We start from the raw sequence: 18,430 nt of genomic DNA on the forward strand, positions 1-18,430 counted from the left end.
AAGACTGGGAGCTGACTGTAGCTCAGATCATGAACTCCTTATTACCAAATTCAGACTTAAATTGAAGAAAGTAGGAAGAACCACTAGACCATTCAGGTATGACCTAAATCAAATCCTTTACAATTATACAGTGTGAAGTGAGAAAAAGATTCAAGGGATTAGATCTGATAGACGGAGTGCCTGATGAACTATGGACAGAGGTTCCTGACATTGTACAGGAGACAGGGATCAAGACCATCCCCAAGAAAAAGAAATGCAAAAAAGCAAAATGACTGTCTGAGGAGGTCTGACAAATAGCTGTGAAAAGAAGAGAAGTGAAAAGCAAAGGAGAAAAGGGAAGTTATATTCATTTGAATGCAGAGTTCCAAAGAATAGCAAGGAGAGCTACGAAAGCCTTCCTCAGTGATTAGTGCAAAGAAATAGAGGAAAACAATAGAATGGGAAAGACTAGAGATCTCTTCAGGAAAATTGGAGATACCAAGGGAACATTTCATGCAAAGATGGGCACAAAAAAGGACAGAAATGGTATGGACCTAACAGAAGCAGAAGATATTAAGAAGAGGGGGCAAGAATACACAGAAGAACTGTACAAAAAAGATCTTCACGACCCAGATAATCATGATGGTGTGATCACTCACCTAGAGCCAGAAACTCTGGAATGTGAAGTCAAGTGGGCCTTAGGAAGCATCACTATGAACAAAGCTGGTGGAGGTGATGGAATTCCAGTTGAGCTATTTCAAATCCTAAAAGTTGATGTTGTGAAAGTGCTGCACTCAATATGCCAGCAAGTTTGGAAAACTCAGCGGTGGCCACAGGACTGGTCAGTTTTCATTCCATCCCAAAGAAAGGGAATGCCAAAGAATGCTCAAACTACCACACAATTGGACTCATCTCACACACTAGTAAAGTAATGCTCAAAATTCTCCATGCCAGGCTTCAACAGTACGTGAACCGTGAACTTCCAGATGTTCAAGCTGGTTTTAGAAAAGGCAGAGGAACCAGAGATCAAATTGCCAACATACACTGGATCATTGAAAAAGCAAGAGAGTTCCAGAGAAACATTTATTTCTGCTTTACTGACTATACCAAAGCTTTGACTGTGTGGATCACAATGAACTGTGGAAAATTCTGTAAGAGATGGGAATACCGGATCACCAGACCTGCCTCTTGAGAAACCTGTATGAAGGTCAGGAAGCAAGTTAGAACTGGACATGGAACAATAGACTGGTTCCAAATTGGGAAAAGAATATGTCAAGGCTGTATATTGTCACCCTGTTTATTTAACTTATATGCATAGTACATCATGACAAACACTGGTTGGAGGAAGCACAAGCTGGAATCAAGATTGCTGGGAGAAATATCAATAACCTCAGATATGCAGATGACACCACCCTTATGGCAGAAAGTGAAGAACTAAAGAGCCTCTTGATGACAGTGAGAGTGAAAAAGTTGGCTTAAAACTCAACATTCAGAAGACTAAGATCATGGCATCTGGTCCCATTACTTCATGGGAAATAGATGGGGAAACAGTGGAAACAGTATCAGACTTTATTTTTTTGGGCTCCAAAATCACTGCAGATGGTGACTGCAGCCATGAAATTAAAAGACGCTTGCTCCTTGGAAGAAAAGTTACGACCAACCCAGACAGCATACTGAAAAGCAGAGACATAACTTTGCCAACAAAGGTCCGTCTAGTCAAGGGTATGGTTTTTCCAGTAGTCATGTTATGGATGTGACAGCTGGACTATAAAAAGAGCTGAGCACTGAAGAACTGATGCTTTTGAACTGTGATATTGGAGAAGACTCTTGAGAGTCCCTTGGACTGCAAGGAGATCCAATCAGTCCATCCTAAAGGAAATCATTCCTGAATATTCATTGGAAGGACTGATGTTGAAGCTGAAACTCCAATACTTTGGCCACCTGATGTGAAGAACTGACTCAGTTGAAAAGATTCTGATGCTGGGAAAGATTGAGGGCAGGAAGCGAAGGTGACGACAGAGGATGAGATGGTTGGATGGCATCACTGACTCAATGGAGATGAGTTTGAGTCAACTCTGGGAGTTGATGATGGACAGGGAAGCCTGGTGTGCTGCAGTCCATCGGGTCACAAAGAGTCAGACACGACTGAGAGACTGAACTGAACTGAACTGTTCTAAACCAAGTACATACCTATATTGGAGGTTTAAACTACTTCTGAAAGAGCATTTAAACATTTTATTTTGGAAACTTTTAGTCCCCATTTTCTACTGCTTGACTTTAACCATTATCAACATTTTGGCAATAAATTGTTTTTTCTTAAAAACAGCTTTATTGAGATATAACTCACTTGCCAATATAGTCATCCATTTAAAGTATAAAGTAAAAAAAAATTTTTCCCATCACCTCAGAAGGAAACCCTGAGTCCTTTAGGAATCACTCCACTATCTCATCCTGCCCTCAATTTACCAGCCACAAGCAACCACTAATCGACTTTCTATTTCTGTGGATTTCTTTGTTCAAGACATTTCAAATGAATGGAACATGTGTGCCATTGTGACCAGCTTCTTTCACTTAGCGTGGTATTTTCAAGGTGCATGATGTTATATATCTACTAGTAACTCATTTCTTTTTATGACTGAGTTATATTTCATTGTACAGCTATCCCACATTTTGTTTAATCCATTCATCAGCTGGTGGACATTTGGGTTGTTTACACATTTTGGTTGCTGTGAATAATGCTGTTAACATCTAACATTCATGTACAAGTTTCTGTGTAGACATGTTTTCATTTCTCGAGTATAAAACTAGTTGTGGAACTGCTGGGTCATATGGTATCTCCATGTTTAATCATCTGAGGAACTGCCATAATGTTCTGTCAACATTGTTTTTATCTACTTCCTTTCCAGTTATTTTGAAATAATTGAAAGCAGATTTCAGACCTCAGATCATTTCACTTGTAAATATTTCAGTAGAGATTTTTAACAGATAAGGATTAAAAAAAAAAAACAACACCCAAAATATCATTATCACATCTAACAAAATAGTTTAAAAGAAAAGGCAAAATTATTTCAAAGTTATCTATTGATACTCTAAGTGCCCAAAGACAATTTAAAATCATTATCAAAGCAAATTTTTAGCACATCTCAATGTATGATTTAAAAAGTTTATTATTACTGGAGTATAATTATTTTACAATGTTGTGTTAGCTTCAGCAGTATAACATGAATCAGCGTGTATGTAAGTATACATATATATCCCCTCCCTCTGGAGCCTCCCTCCCAGCCTGCCCCCCCACCCAACTCCTCTAAGTCTTCACAGAGCACGGAGCTGAGCTCCCTGTGTTACACAGCAGCTTCCCACAAGCTATCCATTTTACACGTGGTACTGAATATATGTCAATGCTACTCTCTCAATTCATTCAATATATAATTTTTGAAGAAGGTAAAATATACCTTGAATGCCAATGCCACTACACTCTAAACAATAGACAAAACAGATTTTTGTCTGGCAAATTAATATTCATATAGTATTTATATGTTACAGGCTTTGCACTATGTATTTTATACAAAAATGTAATCTTCAGGATTTCCCTGGTAGTCCAGTGGCTAAGACTCTGTGTTCCCAATTCAGGGGGCCTGGGTTTGATCCCTGGTCAGGGAACTAGACCTTGCATGCTGCAACTGAAGTTCACTGCTGCCAGTAAAGATCCTGCATCCCAAACAGAGATCAAAGAACCCATGTGCTGCAACTAAGACCCAGCACACACCCAATAAATCGAAAAAAAAAAAAAATTTCATCTGTTAAATACCAAGAGGTAGATATTACTGCAATTCTCAAGACAAACTGAGGTTTAGAAGATTTTAAGACATACAGCCAAATTCATTAGCTATTAAGAAATGAAATCAGGATTCAAATGAATTCAAAGCAATTCAAATTAGAATTCAAACAAATTCATTATGTACACAATAATGCAGATGCTCTCTATCAAGGCCTTTGACAGTCACAATTTCAGGTTTGGAAGGGACCTTCAAGTTATTTAACCTCTATACAAAACAAAACAAAGCAACAACAGCAACCACACAAAGCAAACCAAACATGTCTCCATATAATGTCTACCCTTAGGTTTTAATTCCAGCCTTTGGAGAGATGTATCGCAAGTTTATTTCTGCCTCTTTCTCATGTCTACTTCGAATTTCTTGTATCTCTCTAAATCTTTTCTACCCTGTTGTTCAGTTGCTCAGTAGTGACTGACTTTTTGTGATCCCGTGGACTGCAGCACGCCAGGCTTCCCTGTCCTTCACTATCTCCCGGAGTTTGCTCAAACTCATATCCATTGAGTCAATGATGCCCATCCAACCATCTGTCCATGTGCCCATCTGTCATCCCCTTCTCCTGCCCTCACACTTTCCCAGCATCAGGTCTTTTCCCATGAGGTGGCTCTTCACATCAGGTGGCCAAAGTATCGAAGCTTCAGTTTTCTTCTCTAAACACCTCCAAATCCCTTAATCTCTCTTGGCTGAATGGAATTCTTTTATCATCTTGATTATTTTCCTCTGATTACCTCCTAGTAAGTATTCAAAGTTTTAAGTCTAGAACAGAATGAAGTCCTGGCCATAGCAGAGAAGAATAAAGCTTATCAACTCCTTATTCTAATGCATTTCAGATGATAAATATTTTTGGAGTCATATCCTATCTACCATGGAAAGCTTAGTGAGAGCTCAAGGATTTGGTAAATGAGACATGATTGTGCTGTCATAGCCTAGGGGACATAACTAATCACTAACAACATTCTTTCCTGAACTTGGATATAATCTTAAGGTCATCCTCAACAGTGAGGCAGGTAGAGGAAGCTAGCATTATTACACACTGAAGTAGGCTACTGCCACTGATGACTGAGAACAGAAGTGTGGGCACCTCAGTTCGGTTCTGATTGGTTTGTGCAGATCCCTTCATTCATCTGATTACTGAATTTCACCTTGGACTTCTAACGGCCTTGCCTCTGGTATACATGTCGTCTTGTACCTGGCTTTTCCTTCTGTACCAGGATTCATCTAGCTGTTGTCTGCTTTCTGGCTTTTATTATTTCAGTATAATCTGGTAGGTTTTGATGCAAATTCTTGTTCATTTCCATCATTAATTTCAGACTCCAGGCTCTTTGAGACTCTTTGGTGTCTGGAGTTTGACTCACTCTAGTGCCTGAACTTCTCCATATTCCCAGTCTTCCTTCAGTGTCAGCAACTTGATACAGGATATAGATGTCCTAAGTTTAAATTAAAATACTGCCAAAGAAGACCATAATCATCTCATTTCACTATTAATATTCTCTCCTGGCCAACACATATTTCCAGAGACTTATTTTAATAGCTTTGCAGTTTGTTTTATGCGTGTCCTTATACCCAAGAATTGTTTAGTTTGTTATAAACGGCTGCTATCCTAAGAGTCATAAAAACACAGGGTTAGAAATGATAGCAAGAGGTCATTTACTTGTTCCTTACTGATAAAAAAAGGTCAGAGAAGTGTACTTACTATTTAAAAGGAAACATACCAAACTTCTAAAATGTAGTGGGAAAAATACACATTTCATTCTTTAAAAAAACAAAACAAACCTAAAAGTAGAAAAGAAAGGTCTATGTGATACGTAATAGATGTGAAAGTGTGATGCAAAAAATGTTAAAAGGGCATATGTACACAAATAAGGTATTTCTATGGTGAGATAGAATGTTTCACTCAAGACAGAATTTTACCTGCAGGACACAACAGGGGTATTTGTAATTTTAAACCTGATGATGAAAAGATTAAAAAAGAAACCAAGGTACTTGTGAAGATCAAAATAATCTGACCTAGCTCTGTTAAGTTTAGTGCAAGTCCACATAAACATGGAGGACTACAGAGTATAATCTTAAACAAAAAAGGTGCGTCTTTAGGCAATTCAAAACTGAGGAAACACTCAGTTGCTGCTTCTGTCAAGTGTGTATAAGGCCATCACAGGGCTCTTTGGATATTTTAATTATAACATAATTGGGCTGAAAACAATTAAAATATTTTGGTAGGAAGAAGTTATATTATTATACTTTTACACAGTAGGTTTAGTTTAGTCATACTTCAAGTATATTTAAATCCAACACTTGCAATGAGTATTTTTTGCAATACTTTACTCTCTGAATTTCCTCAGACCTAAATTCATATATCCTTATGTGGAAAAAATAAGCATTCTCAAATTTTATAGGGAAAATATGACTTATACTATATATGTTTTAGCTTTCCACTATAATAATTACCTTTAAAACACTCTTTTACATCTAGGAAATCAAAAACAAATTTGAACTTGAAGAGCACACTATGATGAGAAGTGTATCAATCTGAGAAATAATTACATCTTCATTTAAAGAAAAATTAACTTACCCACACAGTATTTTTTTTAAGTCATGATGACTGTTCTGACTGTAAAATTTAACTACATAGGTGTCTAAGAAAAACATGTAAAAAGGTATTCTTAAGGAAATTTCAAAATAGTTAAGTATGAACCAAAAAGAATGACACACATATAGAAATATGTAATTTGTTTGAGCCCTTTATGAAGTGGATTGCCTCAGGGGCACTTGTGATGCCGAAACGTCCCTGAAACTTTCCGAGAAATCACAAAGAACATAGGAGTTAGTCCTGGAACATAAACATACCATAAAAGAATGATAATTATACCGTGACTTCATTTTGCAGAAACCTGGCTAACTGCAGGGGTTTTTTTTTTTTTTTAAGAGACACACATCGCAGTAAGAGGCAAGTTATCTGGAACCATGGGAGTTAGGCCAACATTCAGGCAAGTGTGAGGCCTTGCACATTCTAGGCACTTACTAAGAAGTGGTTGGTTAAGTTCTGGTTAAATACTAACTGAAATGCTTGTGGACCTTGAGAGAGATTATTGACAGAAGTGCACTGGGTGAAAGGGTAGAAGAAGCTCAAGTTTTCTTTTTTAAAATTTTATTTATTTTATTTTTGGCTGTGGTTGGTCTTCATTGGTGCTGGTGGGCTTTTTCTAGCTGTGGCTCATGGGGGCTACTCTCTATTGGTGGTGTATGGGCTTCTCATGCTGTGGGCACAAGCTCTAGGGCATTTGGGCTTAGCAGTTGTGGCGCAAGGGTCCAGCTGCTCTGTGGTATATGGAATCTTAACACATCACGCATCATCGGACCCACATCCTCTGTCCTGACAGCCATATTCCTAACCACTGGGCCACCAGGGAAGTCCGAAGTTCAGGTTTTAGAAACAGATGTATTATGTTCCACAAATATATATGTATGAGGGGGGAGCATGTGAATATATTAAAGGTTGGTTTCTAAAGCCCTCTATTTGACAGCTTCTAGTGAAATTATTCCTGGAGAAGGGAAAGGCTACCCACTCCAGTATTCTGGCCTGGAGAATTCCATGGACTATAGTCCATGGGGTCGCAAACAGTCGGACATGACCGAGCGACTTTCACTCACACTCACTCAGTGAAATTATTATTGAAGACTGAAAAAGATCACAGTTTAACATTTAATTGAATACTTGCACATGTGTGTGTGTGTATGTTCAGTTGTGTAGTCGTGCCTGACTCTTTGCGACCCCATGCACTGCAGCCCACCAGGCTCCCCTGTCCATGGAATTCTCCAGGCAAGAATACTGGCATGGGTTGCCATTTCCTCCTCCAGGGGATCTTCTCCACCCAGGGACTGAACCTGTATCTTTTGCACTGGCAGGAAGATTCTTTATCACTGAGCCACTGAATCTGGGAAGCCCAACTGAATACTTACTATGTGCTAAATACTGTGCTAAAGGCTAATACACAAAGAAAAACTAGGCACTTCATTGGCAAGACGCATGTGTAATTATGATATATAGTGGTAGGAATATTAATACAAATATTTTTAGAGTTGTGGGAAAGAGATTTCAAAAAGCTTAAGTTTTTCTTTACTGAGTTATGAACGGCTTCAAAGAATAGATAACATTTGGACTGATTCTTGAAAAGGATGGAAAAGAGGGAAGGAACCTACATTTACTGACTTATTGTCATATGTCAGAAAAGTACTGCATTGTTTAATTCTCATACAATCCTGAGTTTAGAGGGGTTAAATTATTGTCTTAAGAATCCATAGTTACTAAGTAGCAGAGCTATCTTGTCTGTTCGATTGCTATATTTTCCCACAGTATTTCAAAATATGTGATGTAAAGAATATAAAGGTAATTCCAGTCTTACAAGTTAATGAGAGCTGAACATATACATTCGTAATTCTGGATCAGACCAACTGCCTACCTTCTCCATGTTTGCACCTAGTATGCTGAGTGAGTGTAAGCTGCTAGAGAAAAATTACACAGAATGGTACTGCAATGAACATATGACATCTCACCTTGGCAATTATTTGTTATGTCTGTAACACACATCACTCATTTATTATACAGCTATTTCAAACTTGTATTTTTCTCAAAATTCTGATCCTGGGACTTCCATGGTGGTCTGGTGATTAAGACTGCGTGCTTGTACTACAGGGGGAAAGGGTTTGATCCCTGTTTGGGGAACTAAGATCCCACATACCGCTGTCCGGTATGGCTAAAAAAAATTAACAGAGATTTCCCTGGTGGTACAGTGGATAGGAATCTGCCTGCTAATGTAGGGACACAGGTCTGACCCCTGGCCTGGGAAGATTCCACATGCCGTGGAACAACTAAAGCCCGTGCGCCACAACTAGTGAGTCTCCAAGCTGACTGAAGGGTAAACTGAAGCCCGTTTATCCAGAGCCTGTGCTCTGCAACAAGAGAAGCCACCAAAGTGAGAAGCCTGCATACCACAATGAAGAAAAGCCCCTGCTCATTGCAACTAGAGAAAGTCTGCATGCAGCAAAGAAGACCCAGCACCATCAAAAATAAATAAAAAACCAAATTCTGATCCTATCACCTGTCTTGCCATTAGAAAACAGCCATTAGGTGGGAACTTCCTAAATTCTTGCCACTGAACCTACTAAGTTACTTTTATTTTTTTTATTTTCTAAGTTGCTTCAGTCGTGTCCGACTCTGTGCGACCCCATGGACTGCAGCCTACCAGGCTTCTCCGTCCATGGGATTCTCCAGGCAAGAACACTGGAGTGGGTTGCCATTTCCTTCTCCACTAAGTTACTTTTAACATAGTTTTTATTTCTCCTCTTCAAAATGGAAAAGGTGCCCCCTCCTATCTAAAGTTAAATCCCATCATTTCATCCTGGATCTCTTTCTTTCCCAGCACTTTTGCTCAATTGATCCTCTTTTGAACTTTCAGTGTCTCCCTCTGATTGGCTCCTTCCTATCACCACTTAGGCTGAATACACTCCAACTCAGGAAGGTAAAAGCCCTTGATCTCATGCTCCCTCCCTGACCACCTTATATTCTCTTAAACAGTTGTTGTCCAGTCATTAAATCGTGTCCAACTCTTTGCAACTCCACAGACTGCAGCATGCCAGGCTCCTTGAGTTTGTTCTATCTCCTGGAATTTGCTCATATTCATGTCCATCGAGTAGGTGATGCTACCTAACCATCTCATCCTTTGCCACTCCCTTGTCCTTTTGACATCAATCTTTCCCAGCATTGGGGTCTCTTCCAATGAGTTGTCTCTCTGCATCATGTGGCCAAATTGCTCCAGTAGTTGAAGGGACTTACAAGAGTCTTTTCCAGTAGCACAATTCAAAAGCATCAATTCTTCGGCACTTGGCCTTCTTTATGGTCCAACTCTCTTATCTGTACATGATTACTGGAAAAACCCCAGCTTTGACTATACAGACCTTTGTTGGCAAAATGATGTCTCTGCTTTTGAACATGCTGTCTAGGTTTGTCATAGCTTTTCTTCCAAAGAGCAAGCATCTTTTAATTTCATGGCCACAATCCTTATTCAGAGGGTTATCTATTTTTTCTATTATTATTTTTCAACTTCTATGCATTTACCAGTTCACTGCAATCTGCCTTTTAGCACCACTGAAACTGCTTTTTTTTCTGTTTTAGCGTTTTTAAAAATCCAAATGACACTTTCTTTTTTATCTTTGTTTGACCTGGCCCTTTGGCAGCTGAAGCCACTGCTGCCAACCTCCTCCCTACTGAACGGTTCTGGCCTTAGGGACCCACACTTCCTGATGTGCCTGCCATTTCTCTGATCACTCCTCACTCTAGTGTGAGCTTTTTTTGCTCTGCCTATTCCTAAACTATTAGTACTCATCAAGACTCTGTCCTAGACCCCTCTCAATTCTCACTCTATACACCTTCACTAGTTCATTCTATCTGCTTCCGTGTACACACCATGTTCATGCTTTGACTCTCAAATCTCTAGCTCTAGAAAAGTCCTCTTCCTTGGACTCCAGAACCTACATTTCAAACTCTCTATGAATATATCCACTTAGATATTTTCTTGAGTTCTTTCCCAAACCTATTCATCCTATGGCCTTCATAGCATCACTATAAACCCAGGACACAAGCCAAAACCCCAGGCATCAATTCTCATTCCTTCTCTCATCATTCCCTAAATCCAATCAATCACCAAGCTCTGAGATTCTGCATTCTAAATAGTTTTCAAATTGGTTCATTTTTGTTGAACCCCAACATCACCAGTTTAAGCTCATGATACCAACTATTGCTCAATAAAACACTGAAAAGTTTCCTAAGAGGAGCTCTTACCACTGTCCCTAACACAGTTAGAATTTAAAGAATTTAAAAAAGAGCTTTTACATCCATTTCTTAAAATTATGCTCAATATTTTACTAGATACTTAGCTGATTAAAGATATTTTTCCTGCTCTTGAAAGCTTAGATTCTAAGGACATATGATGAAATAAGAAAAGTCATTCTAAGGAATCATATTTCTTATACTCAAAACTGAATGTTGAATTTGAAGCCCTGATACTGTTAACTAAAAGTGAGGTCATGTTAGTCGGTCTTTTCCTTTATATTTTTAAAACATAAAAGATCTTAGTATAAATGGAAGCACTGAAGGGTAAAAAAGATTTCATTCCACTTGAAAGATAAAGAGAAAGCTACTTTGAAGCATTAAAAGTGAAAGAAAAGAAAAAAGATTACAACACCTGGATAAGATATTTAGCTCTGAGTTTTCTGTCAACTAAGACAAAAAGGAAACACGTTAAATTATACAGTTCTCATTTTCTGGAAAAAAAAAAAAAGCATATAGCTTCATCTACAGTGGCAAAAATTTTCCTGGAACTCACGCAAACAATAATTCATCATGAGATTTTTGTCTAAATGAGACTAAGAAGGATCATAAGCTTCTGTTTCAGAAAAAAAAAAAAAAAAAAGTTTTAACAGTAAGTATGTACTCATGGTTGGGTTACTTAACCATGAGTTACTCAGCATCAGTTTCATCTGTAAAAGTAGGGACAACGATAGTTATCTCAGGGGACAGCAGCGAACACTAAATTATATAATATAAATGGAAGCATTTAGTAGGTCCCTAAAGTTTCACAAAACAAAGAGAAATGGCACCAGATTTTGTTCTGATCTTCTATAAAGGCAGGGATCATGACATTAAATTGTGTCTTTTTTAATAAGAGTGATTGATTTTTGGCTCTTCTGGGTCATCACTGCCATGGGTGGGTTTTCTCCAGTGGTGGGGAGTGGGGGTTACTCTTCACTGTGGTGCTCAGGCTTCTCTTACTGCACAGTACTGGCTCTAGGGTGCAGAGGCTTTTGTAGTTGCAGCACATGGGCTCATTAGTTGAGGTTCACGGGCTCTAGAGCACAGGCTCAGTAGGGCTTCCCTGGTGGCGCAGTGGAAAAGAATTTGCCAGCTACGCAGGAGACGCAGGTTTGACCCCCAAGTCAGGAAGATCCCCTGGAGGAAGAAATGGCAACCCTTTCCAGCATTTTTGCCTGGGAAATCCCATGAACAAAGGAGCCCAGTGGGCTACAGTCCTGGGGTCACAAAGAGACACCACTGAGTGACTAAACAACAATCCTTTCTTAACATTTTTTTACTAGGTTAATATACTTTCTCTAAAGAAAAGATGAGAATAAAAGTCACCCAATACACTTTCCAAATACATACAATGGTTTTGAATGTATCAATTCTAAAAACTGATAGAATAAGAGAGCACTATTGATTTTATCCTTCCTGGAAATTCTTAAGACCACAACTGAACTATTAATGTGAATGAGGTTTTAAGCTGCCGTTTTGAGCTAAGACCAATACAGAAAAGAAAAACCCTGTGGCCATGCCTCACCTATCCTAGCATCGTCAACCCAGGACTATCCCATCCATTTTCTTTTTTTCATGTAACACATATTTGATAACTATGTAAATGAGGTGGGGATCTCATTTTGTATTACCACCACACACACATAGTCTTACCAGAACTAAGTAACATCACTTATAAAATTAAAGCAAGACATGTCCAATGCAAAAAAGAATATGAAACACTTTAAATGTTCATTTGGTCTCTTTATGAATCACTTATTTAAACTAAGAAAATTTGGCTGATTGAATCAATGACTCATGCTAGATCATTTCCACAGGGTCCTGACAAGGGTGAGGCAAGTTCTCAGCTGCCCGCCCTGCACTGGGCACGCCCCTGAGAGGGGGCACCTCCACTATTTTGTGCCCTCGGTGACTGCTTGCCCTCCCCTTAGTCTCAGTCTTGATGTTCACTTTCAATAAATTTGACTTACCAGAGTCATTCTTATTCAACTGTTATCTATTAGGTGTTCTGGACACGTCACCCTCAGAGTCATAAAATGAATAAATCAATCTTGCAGATTCTGTTTCATCAGGCAAATGTTCAAAGGAATGGTCAAGCATATTCCTGGGTTACAGGCTATTTTCTTTCCATAGAAGCCTTCTGTATTTGCATTTGGGTCTGCACACATGTTAAGGGTTTCCCAGGTAATGCAGTGGTAGAGAATCTGCCTGCCAACTTGGGAGATGCAAGAGATGTGGGTTTGAATCCTGGGTTGGGAAGGCTCCCTGGAGTAGGAAATGGCAATCCATTCCAGTATTCTTGCCTGGAAAATCCCATGGACAGAGAAGCCTAGGGAGACACAGTCCATAGTGTTGCAAAGAGTCACACGTGGCTGAGCATGCACGCTGTACACGTGATGCAAGTTGGTGCTAAACTGTTTCTTTCTTTCTTCTTTTTTTTTGGCCAGGAGGCTTGTGGGATCTTAGTTCCCGGACTGCAGATCAAACTCAGACCCCTGGTAATGAAAATGCGGAGTCCTAAACACTAGACCATCAGGGAATTCCTTAAACCATTTCTTAGAAAAGATTACAAGCTTATATCAGATTTGTTTCATTAAACTTGAATTTTTACTTTGCTTTGGGGAAAAAGAAAAGCTACTTTTCTTTGACTGGCATAAAGAAAAGTTATAATGTTGGATTATTTATATACCAAAATGAAGAAATCTCAAATGCATGCCAATTAATTGATAATTATTTAATTAGATATATATCCTTGCAAAATTTATTGATGCCATGCGGTAGCTGTCAACTTAATTCACCTTGCTAGTAGTTAATTTTTATGTTAAGACATATTTTCCTTTAAACCTACTCAAGTCTCAACCCACTATTAAAACTTATAGTTTTTATTTGGACTCATGAATAATGTGATTCCAAGTGTGACATACAAAATATATAAATGAAGGCTTTCATATATTTTTCAGCGTTGAGCATAATTCTCTAAATTCAAATGAGACTTGCCATTCTAAATACATTATCTATTATGCAGCTTTTTTTGGGGAAAAAAAGCTTTTTGGTATGTATGACTTAATGGATCTCCGTAGCTACTACTTCTTATATATTCAGTTTTAAAAACTTCTGTTATGATACACATACTGAATGAATCTGGCTTCCACAGTGAGGCAACAACTATTTGAAATCGAAATCCTAGGACACAAGTAATAGTAGATAAGGCCTGGAATGCTTAAAGTCGGAAAAAAGAATAAATATCTTCAGAAATTTCTTTACTCTGTAACTTGTTGTCAGGTCTACTTATCTACTTAAAAATCACCTCTAAAATTTAGCCCAGGGACACTTTCTTATCCTTTTCACTTATCACATAAAATACAACTTTAAGAGAACTCACTCCAAAGGCCATTTCTAAGATAAAGACAGTCTCCCAATTCCCTTGACATTATTTCTACGATATGTATCTTTAAGTTGTTTCTAGGAATATTTCTTGCTTCATCTCTCTCAATAATTTCCTTCCAATAATTTCTTCCCAAATACCTGATATATCTTTTCCAGATATGGAAATATATTTCCAGACATACATGTCTTCAGGATACTTATAAACCAATGATCTGCTTTGAGCATTTCTTTCTCTGTTAGGACTGCAAAACGGTAAAAATGTGGCTAAGACAAGGCAGTGACAGTACAGTGGAAAAAATTCATGGATTAAAAAACTAAGCTTAATGATACCAACTGTCAGTGAGAATGCAGAGCAACTGGAACTCGCACTTGTTGCTGGTGGGAATGCAAAAGACATAGTCACTTTGGAAAAGTCTGGCAGTTTCTTACAATGTTAAACATACACTTTCCACATGACCCAGACCTGCTCCTGATATTTACCAAGAGAAAAGGAAAATTTTATTTACATAAAAACATATACACAACAGTGTACAGCAGCTTTATTTTTAAGGGTTCCCAAATGGAAACGACGCAAATGACCCTCAACTGTGAATGGATTAACAAACTGTGGTATATCCATACAATGGAATACTACTCAGCAATAAAAAGGACAAGTTACTAATATTTATAATAACATGAATGAATCTTTTTTATGGCAACTGAACAAAACCCAGATTGAAAAGACCAATAATTTTATTATTTTTATTTCCTTTTTTGGCTGTACTACTTGGCTTGTGGGATCTTAGTTCCCGGACCAGGAATGGAACCTGTCCCATTGTCAGTGAAAGCGCAGAGTCCTACCCCACTGGACTGTCAAGGAATTCCCTGATAATTTTATTTATTTGACATTCTGTGAAAGGATAATACCTTTTGTTGGAAAAGGCAAAACTACAGGGATAGAAAACAGATCAGTGGTTGCTCAGACTAGAGTTGGGGAAAAGGGTTCAAGAGGGAATTTTCTGTGATGATGAAACTATCTTATATATTGCTTGTGGTGATGGTTACAGAACTGTGCGCATTAGCCAAAAATCACAGAATTGTGTGCATTAGCCCAAAATCACAGAATTGTATGCTAGAAAGGGTAAATTTTATTGTCTATAATATCTCAATAAATCTGACTTTAAAAATGAGAAAGAAAACTGAAGTTACCCCAGTGACCCTCTGGCTCTAGGCAAACCCCCTAAAACTCATTTACTTCTTTTATAAGATGGGGATTGTATTAAGTCTAAAAGATTTTTCATGAGCAAGAAATTAAAGAAAACTTATGGATTTTAAAGTTCAACACAAATATTGTACACTAGGCATGGCTACAGAATGATAAACAAGACAAGAGGTACACTAAAGAAATTTACTGTCTGTAGGGAGAAAGGTGTAACACACATGATTATGAAATAACATGGAAATTCAATGACGGAGATATGAATAAGGCAGTAAGGGAGCATCAAGAATTAGGAATTCCAGGAATAAGAATTAACTCATAATGAATATGGGAGACTGGGATCCAGTAATCTCAACCCAATTTGATTCTCAAAAAGCCTAAAGTGTTAAAAAGCAAGACAAAATGGAAAAAGTACCTCACGATGATTTAGAAGTTGTTCCAAATCTAATGCCATTTGATCCTTCATTTGCTGCAAAGCTGACTTTTCTTTATTTAAATTGCTAGGGGGAAAAAATACATCAAGTTTAAAAAAACTGTCATACTAGTGCAAATTTAACAAATAAGAAATTGTAGAAGATTAAAGACACACTTGATGATTTGAATTAAAGAAAAATTAAATTTATACTTCATAAAGATATCAGATCAGTGACTACAGTGTTTGATTCAATCATTGGCCTACCTATTTTATAAGAATATTTTTTCAATCTGACAACGTGACTGAGACATTTTCATAGAACACTTTTCTGCCTAGTGGGGGCATACAATTAGTGTTTTTTTAAAGATGACTGGTTACTCCTGAAATGTAAAAAGATGAAGTGGGACTTATATAAAAGGTAAAAGAAAGTACATATGGCACCATATTAAAATTTGAGACACTGAAAGTCAAATTATAACATTTATCCTTAAAACTGAAAGTACATTTTATAATTTGAAAGTGAAAGAAAGTGAAAGTGAAGTCTCTCAGGCACGTCCAACTCTTTGCAACCCCATGGACTGTAGCCTACCAAGTTTCTCAGTCCATGGGATTTTCCAGGCAAGAGTACTGGAATGGGTTGGCATTTCCTTCTCCAGGGGATCTTCCGGACCCAGGGATTGAACCCAGGTTTCCCACATTGTAGGCAGATGCTTTACCCTCTGAGTCACCAGGGAAGCCATATACTAAATTACCAGGTATATAACTGAGATAAATTAATTAGATATTTGGTCTATACTAAACTCAGGAAAACAATTTTTGCCTCCATTTTCTTAGCTCAGTCTTTAATTTCTAAGTCTGCATTGTGGATTTTTCTTTGAAATGACCTATTTTCTGATAGGAAAGGGTGACAAGCCTAATTGTAAGGACATATTATTATTTGAAAAGATAAATATCTGAGGCTTATCTTACACTGTCTGGAGTTTTATTATTCAACATATAAGAATTAATTAGAACCATTAAATATTCTTTGAAAGCCATTGGAGTGAGTCTATTCAGACAGTACTGCAACCAGGATTAAGAAAAGCAACAATGAATTGAAGAAACACAGTTCCTTGAATGTCAAAACAGAATCTGAGACAGTAAAGTTAATGAGAATTGTTTGCTGAATAGGTAGGATGTTTTAAGTTATACTTTAAGAAAATGGAATGCCACCAATTTTTAAAATATTAGGGACAAGTTTTTTTAAACTCAAGGAATAGCAGTACGTGTTCTGGGAGAACTTAATTCCAAGGACTTGAGAATAGAGAACTTCCCTAAGGAAGCATCAGAGTCTGTCCTCTGAGAAGAAAGACTAGATGCAATTCTGACTTCCATTTCCAACTGTGCCACTGATTCAACTGTGTAGTATGCTGCTGCTGCTGCTAAGTCGCTTCAGTCGTGTCCAACTCTGTGTGACCCCATAGACGGCAGCCCACCAGGCTCCCCCGTCCCTGGGATTCTCCAGGCAAGAACACTGGAGTGGGTTGCCGTTTCCTTCTCCAATGCAGGAAAATGAAAAGTGAAAGTGAAGTCGCTCAGTCGTGTCTGATTCTTCGCGACCCCATGGACTGCAGCCTACCAGGCTCCTCCGTCCATGGGGTTTTCCAGGCAAGAGTACTGGAGTGGGGTGCCATCGCCTTCTCCGTGACTGTGTAGTATAATGCACCACAAATACCACCCCAGTGAACCTCAGTATTCACATCTATTAAAGTGGAAATGATGCTCATGTATGTCAAAGGGACATGTGAATTATCTAATGAATGATTATATAAAACACTGAACACAAACCTCTACATAAATGCTATACTGTGTTACTGATTTAGATAAGAGTCATAAGAGGAAAATGGTAATTAAATGTCAATAAAGGTAAGCAGCTCAGCAGGAAAACAAACTGACTTTTGTATTTAGGCGCCAGAGATCCTACTGAGCTGAGGAGTTGAAAAAAACTAGATATAAAGGAAATTGAGTGCCGTGTTCTGCTTGAGTCCTCCCCAAAATGGTAAAGGATCGGGTGTTTCTGTAACTTTAAAATTCTATATTTTTCAAAATGAAAATAAATGTCCAATAAATAGAAAGAGGAATTTTCAAAGAACAGATATGTGTTCATATACATACTCATATACATTTACATATGTATATTACAGGTACCCCCCCCACACAGAATGTAAACATGGACTCCATGCAGTACACACAGGGGCGTGCATACACAGACACAAAGGCTCTCAAATATCAACAGGCCCATTAAGTACAGTACAGTGTAATAGGAATGGAACGTTGATGTAATCAAAGGATTTGGACCGAATAATTCATTAGAAATGCTTCATATGTAGTGCCTAATTTTTTTAGAATAAAGTAAATATTTCATATTTAAGTAACAAAAATAACCATATAATATGGAATAAAAGGCAAGTGGATAAACGGGCTTACAAAGCAACTCTGTGACACGTTGGCTCCACAGACTTGCAGTTGCTCAGTCGTGTCTGCCTCTTTTGAGACTGCGGTCTGCCAGGTTCCTTTGTCCATGGGATTTTCCAGCCAAGAATGCTAGAGTGGGTTGCCATTTCCTTCTCCAGGGGATCTTCTTGACCCAGGGATTGAACCTGCGTCTCCTGCCTTGGCAGGTGGATTCTTTACCACTGAGTCATCAGGGAAGCCCCTTGGGTGTATATTCTCAGTCTTAGCCTTGTCTTTCTTAAATCACAATGGAGACCACT

General features: G+C 38.2%; 1 protein-coding gene across 2 annotated transcripts in view; it reads right to left on the bottom strand.

The window, feature by feature from the left end:
- The window catches only part of PIBF1 (progesterone immunomodulatory binding factor 1), a 231,558-nt gene that overhangs the window by 22,798 nt on the left and 190,330 nt on the right, over positions 1 to 18,430 (bottom strand). For both annotated transcript variants that reach the window (XM_010831994.1, XM_010831989.1), the window contains exon 16: positions 15,678 to 15,762. In XM_010831994.1, coding sequence (XP_010830296.1) covers positions 15,678 to 15,762 — 85 coding nt within the window. The remainder of the gene's footprint in view (positions 1 to 15,677; positions 15,763 to 18,430) is intronic.

The sequence above is a fragment of the Bison bison genome, unplaced genomic scaffold (assembly GCF_000754665.1).
Source record: "Bison bison bison isolate TAMUID 2011002044 unplaced genomic scaffold, Bison_UMD1.0 scf7180017860360, whole genome shotgun sequence".
NCBI classification, from domain to species: domain Eukaryota; kingdom Metazoa; phylum Chordata; class Mammalia; order Artiodactyla; family Bovidae; genus Bison; species Bison bison.